Source organism: Corylus avellana, chromosome 6 (genome assembly GCF_965113065.1).
Source record: "Corylus avellana chromosome 6, dhCorAvel1.hap1.2, whole genome shotgun sequence".
NCBI lineage: Eukaryota > Viridiplantae > Streptophyta > Magnoliopsida > Fagales > Betulaceae > Corylus > Corylus avellana.
This window is the reverse complement of record NC_142495.1, coordinates 20236693-20242330: the sequence shown is the minus strand read 5'-3', so window position 1 is coordinate 20242330 and position 5638 is coordinate 20236693. Positions and strand designations below refer to the sequence as shown.

At 38.0% G+C, this 5638-nt stretch overlaps 1 protein-coding gene across 1 annotated transcript; it reads left to right on the top strand.

Moving 5' to 3' along the window:
• The first annotated feature begins 3570 nt into the window (after nucleotides 1–3570).
• LYSOPL2 (lysophospholipase 2) lies at nucleotides 3571–4825 on the top strand. Its single transcript, XM_059601201.2, has one exon. It carries the CDS (start codon nucleotides 3784–3786, stop codon nucleotides 4744–4746), a length of 963 nt encoding a protein of 320 aa, XP_059457184.2. The 5' UTR covers nucleotides 3571–3783; the 3' UTR covers nucleotides 4747–4825.
• The last annotated feature ends 813 nt before the right edge of the window (nucleotides 4826–5638 follow it).

The following is a 5638-nucleotide window of genomic DNA, read 5'->3' as shown; positions in this document are numbered from 1 at the left end:
CTATTTTTTGTAGGGTAATGAATTTAAATATAGTATATCAATCATAATATTCTATCTTGATCATGTGAAGTTGAGACTTTTGATTGATATGTTGGTGTAGTGACAATGCACTTGACGGACCATGCATGTGAGTTGTTATTCTTTTATAACTACGGTAAAAAAGAATAACTTGAACTAATGACCACTTATAGCATTGACTTTCAATTCTGCAAGGAATTTGAACTCAAATGTGAAGTGGATGTCACTTTGATACATTTAGAAGTGACAATTTTCATTATCAAAACCCCGGTGGTTGGGTGATCATATATGGCATTGTGGGAACATTAATCCTCAAGATAAAATTTATAATCATTTGATGTAATCAAAGAGACATCAAATATCCTCTCGAGATATATTTTAATTATAAAAATTGATTATTTTGAATCTCATGCCTCAATACTGTAGTCATCACAAAAGTTTTTAATGAGGGAGAAGCTCGAATAATCTATCAAATTCCTTTAAGCCCGTTATTACTAAATGATCAATTAGTTTGGAGATGCACTTCTAATGGGGAATGTTCCCTTAGGAATGTGTATCATATGGAGAAGGATTTGCAAGCTCTGGGGGGAGGTGGGGGATCCAAGCAACGAGAAGAGAATAGTATTTGGAAGACCATGTGGAATTTAAAAATCCAAAATGTGGCTAAAAAGCTTATGTGGCGAGCTTGTCAAAATCTCGAACCTACCAAAGTAAATTTATTACAAGAAGAGTTGTCCAAGATGCATAGTGCCCCATTTGTGGGAGGGATGAAGAAACGGTCAAACACAGTGTCGAGCTGCCCATCCGCTCAGGATGTATGGAGTTTTGGGCCAAAAAACATTGCAAAAGACCATTGGTGATGGACTCAATTTTTTACATGTTGTAGAGGAGACAGTGGCGAGATGTGAATTGGCAGAAATTGAGCTCATGGCGATGATAGCCCGAAACAATATGGTTTCTAAGGAATAATGTAGTGCATGGGGGTGATTTTTCTCACCCAAATCAAGTATTTCGCAAGGATACTATAGCTCTTGATGAATTTCGGAGGGAAAATGAGAGGTAGAATGCAGCGCAAAGCCTTCCCCAACTAGGCCCACCTATTCTCTGGAAGCAACCCCCCACAGGTATGTGTAAAATTAATTGGGTGTAGCTGTGGATAAGGGGCTGAAAAGAATAGGGATTGGGCTTATTTTACGAGACCATGAAGGCAGAGTTCTCGCAACACGTAGTTTGACAAAGAATTTTTTGGTTGATCCTACTGTTGCGGAAGCTCTGGCAGCATTACAGCCGTGGAATTTTGAAGGGAAATGGACTTCTATGATGTAATAATGGAGGATGATGCCTTACAAATTGTTAACGCGGTCAAAGTAAAGCACAAAAATTGGAGAAGTTTCGGGCATATTGTAGCTGGGATTCAAGAACGTATGCATTTGTTGAGATCATGTACGATTAAACATATTAAAAGGGATGCAAATTCTGCAGCTCATGATTTGGCTAGAGAAGCTATAAAGTATGTCATAAATAATGTTTGGCTTGAGGAAATTCCAACTTATATATATGGTATTGTAATCAGTGAGCAAATTGTCTTTGGTTGATGTGTTTATTATCAATGAAGAATACATTTGTTCAAAAAAAAATAATAATAAAAGTAGTTACTGAAATTATATGTAGTAAATGAAATGAGATTTTAAAGAGTACAAGAATAATTAAGAAATTAAATTGGATACTCAAAGATTAAGAGGTTGTAAATTATAGTGATAGTTTATTTAAGACTTTAATTCGACTATGGATTATTTTATGGATGGGCCAAATGTAAATGATAAGAAGTTATTGGGGGTATTGAATAATCAAATTAAATATTAGAGTGCAATTATAATTATCTAATAAAATTAATTATAATTAATAGTAACTTAGGATAAGTCATGAGATGACAAGTGTACGGCATAGGCCTGGAGCTAAATTTATTTTCCATCTAGGTCTCTCATTAAGCTGATTATTACCCTTATTGGGCTTGACCTAATTGCACAAGTATTTTTCTCCTAGTGGTCCTGTATGTGGTAGAGGTGGCTAGGGTTTTCCAAGTTGTACTTTAACTTGGAAATCTAATACTACTTCTGCTAGGAGACATGAGCCTATTTAAAAGGAGCTTGTATGGGCTTTAGCCCAAATTCTTGGTCTCTTAATCAAAATTTGATAATATTTTTAGAAGTTTCAAAACCCTATAACCTACTTACCTACACGCTTTTTGAGAGAAGGGAGCAAGAGAATTCAAATTAGCGTCCATCCTTAAGCAATAATGGTTAGAAGTAAGTATTTTTCTTTTTTTCTTTTTTTATTTTAGGTTTCATATGTCAAAGATTTTCTCAGATTTGGATGATTTTACAGTGTTTTTTCTTCAACGGCCTCCTTCAGGGATTGTTGTTACCTTGCAAGAGTTTGAGTAAGGTTAAAGTGATCCGTATATCCTGTTTTGGTGTTTAAAATGCTTTTTGCAACCTTTATTGAGAGAACAGGTCATTTTATGACTTATTTCTTACTTGTTACCTGTATTACTCGCACTGTAATTTTCTTTTTGATTTTGTTGTAGGGGAGTCCACCCATTTTTTAGTATTTTAACCCTTGTCACCCCTTCCTTATTTGCTTAGAAGAAGAAGAAAAAATCCATACATATTTCATTTTTTAATAATGCTATACATTATCCTATTAGCCATCTTTTACACCCCCAAAGCAATATGGTGTAGTCTCTTAACAAAAGAAATAAGTAAATAAATAAATTGTCATACATCAAATGTTATGGGATCACGCTATATTAGCTTTGATGATAAAATGATGATGTATAGAATTACTCTTCATCTTTCTATTTTTTGAAACCAAAAACCTTAAAAAACTACAATTATATCCCAAGCAAAAAAAAAAAAAAAAACTACCAATAAAAGCATGAAAATAAAAATAAAATGAAAATTTCAATTTACTAGTTTGATCATCAAATCGTTTCCTAACCCCCAACCAAATTGCAATTATACCCCAAGCAAAAATATTCAGAAAAATGAAAAAACAAAAGAAAACAAAAATTAAAAAAAAAAAAAAAAAAGAAAAATTATCAATTTGATATGTTGAGTTTTAGGTTGGTATCAAATTGTTCCTTGTATTTCTAATTTTTGCAATTCATTCAATTTTTTTTTTTTTCGAATTTCAAATAGATAATTTCGTCTATTTTTCTATCAATTTTCAAACATAAAAGCTGTAAAATTCAATTATATATTTAAGAAAAAATATGTATTTTTAGATTCCAACTCCAACCTCTCTCACACTAGTTGTAAGACCATGGACCATGTGCATCGTTTATTTTTTTAGCACTAAATCTGAAACGGTGACCGTTTTGAAAGGCACGTGGCTCCAGCTGGTAGGTGGAGTGGGCCCTTACTTACAAAAAAAGCAATGATCGCTGATCAGCCGCACCGAACCTTAAGCTCACATAGGCGCAACCACATCTAATCATCCATCCCTGACCAACCACTTAATGGCGGACCCCACCCGAAAGAAATTATGTGAAAAAAGTCGCTCCTCCTACTCTCTTACACATCGTTCAACCACCCCCAGTGGGGCCCACCAGGAAAACTCCACTGCGTTGTTGGTGAACCTGAAACCCCACTTCTCTCTCCCTCTCCAAAAACGCCAACTCCTCCTATATACCACCACCTTCACCACCGCCGCTTAAGGACTTACAAAATACAAAGAAGCGAATCGCAGACACGTTTCGTGTCGATGCCGCCCGAAACGCCGCCGAACTTCTGGGGCCACATGCCGGAGGAGGAGTACTACTCCTCCCAAGGCGTGCGAAACACCAAGTCCTACTTCGACACCCCCAACGGCAAGCTCTTCACGCAGAGCTTCCTGCCGTTGGATCGCGAGAAAGTCAAGGGCTCCGTCTTTATGACCCACGGCTACGGCTCCGACACCGGCTGGCTCTTCCAGAAGATCTGCATCAGCTTCGCCTCCTGGGGCTACGCCGTCTTCGCCGCCGATCTCCCCGGGCACGGCAGATCCGACGGCCTCCGCTGCTACCTCGGCGACCTGGAGAAGATCGCCGCCACTTCCTTGTCCTTCTTCCTGCACGTCCGCCGCAGCGAATCGTACCGAGACCTCCCCGCCTTCCTGTTCGGCGAATCCATGGGAGGGGCCACCGCCATGCTCATGTACTTCCAATCGGAGCCCAACACGTGGACGGGGCTGATCTTCTCGGCGCCGCTCTTCGTGATGCCGGAGAACATGAAGCCCAGTAAGGTCCGGCTGTTCATGTACGGTATGCTGTTCGGGATCGCTGACACGTGGGCGGCGATGCCGGACAACAAGATGGTCGGGAAAGCGATAAAGGACCCGGAGAAGCTAAAGATCATAGCGTCCAATCCGAGGAGGTACACGGGAAAGCCGAGGGTGGGGACGATGAGAGAGCTGGCTAGAGTTTGCCAGTACATACAGGATAACTTCGGGAAGGTGACGGCGCCGTTTTTGACGGTGCATGGGACTTCGGACGGGGTGACGTGTCCGACATCGTCGAAGCTGTTGTACGAGAAGGCTAGCAGCGAGGATAAGAGCTTGAAGCTTTACGAGGGGATGTACCACTCGCTGATACAAGGGGAGCCCGACGACAACGCTAATCTTGTGTTGGCGGATATGAGAGAGTGGATTGATTCCAGGGTTGAGAGGTATGGCTCCAGAGCTGGTTGAATTAAATGCCACCTGGCATAATCCATATCCAAAATGGAATAAGACATATTAGTATTTTCGATAGAGCTTTTTTTTTCTTTTTTTTATCCCAAGACATTTTTATATATTTACCTTGTTGGGGAATGCATATGATAAATTGTAACGAAATTTATAAATTGTTGGATTTTTTTTTTTAAAAAAAAAACACAAATTATAAGTTGTTCGGTCCTGGTATATTTCTATATGAGAGAAAATAAGAGATAACAAGGTAGTAATGTCTCACATAATTAAATGGTCAACCTGAAATGCTTTCAATTGACAAAAAAAGAAAAGAAAAACCTTCATGCCTCAACTAATTATCAGAGTATATATGTATACTATAACAGAAAGCAAAAATAAATTATGTGAGATAATTAATCAAGTGACCTTAAATAACATCATCAATATATATAGACTCAGAATTTTCGAACAAACATTTTTATAGCATTAACAATTAACTACAATTTAAGCAAAATTTGAGACGGCATTTTCATCCCACCAAATTTCTCGCTTTATAACCTAGCATCCTACTAATCTACAGAACATCAAAGTGTTTCACATGTTGAAGGAAAAATAATTACGTAAGTCTACGACTTGGTAAGTAAATTATTATGAAACTAGTTTTTGTAATTATCCTAAAAGGAACAGTTCATAACCTTTAATTATTAAATGTTGGTTTTCACAAATGGTATGTGTTTCCTCCGATATTACACTGTCAAAATGTGATTCATTTTAAAAAGTGGGTGTCATAATCCCGAGGACAAGTCACATGCGTTTTAATGTAATAAATCATGTGTTATACATATAAAGGCATTAATAGTCATAGTTATCCCTATATGGCACTATCCCGTGGAGCATGTTGTACAATACTGAT

Coding starts and splice junctions, on each gene's coding strand:
- LYSOPL2 (XM_059601201.2), top strand. CDS start 3,784: ATGCCGCCCGAAACGCCGCCGAACTTCTGGGGCCACATGCCGGAGGAG.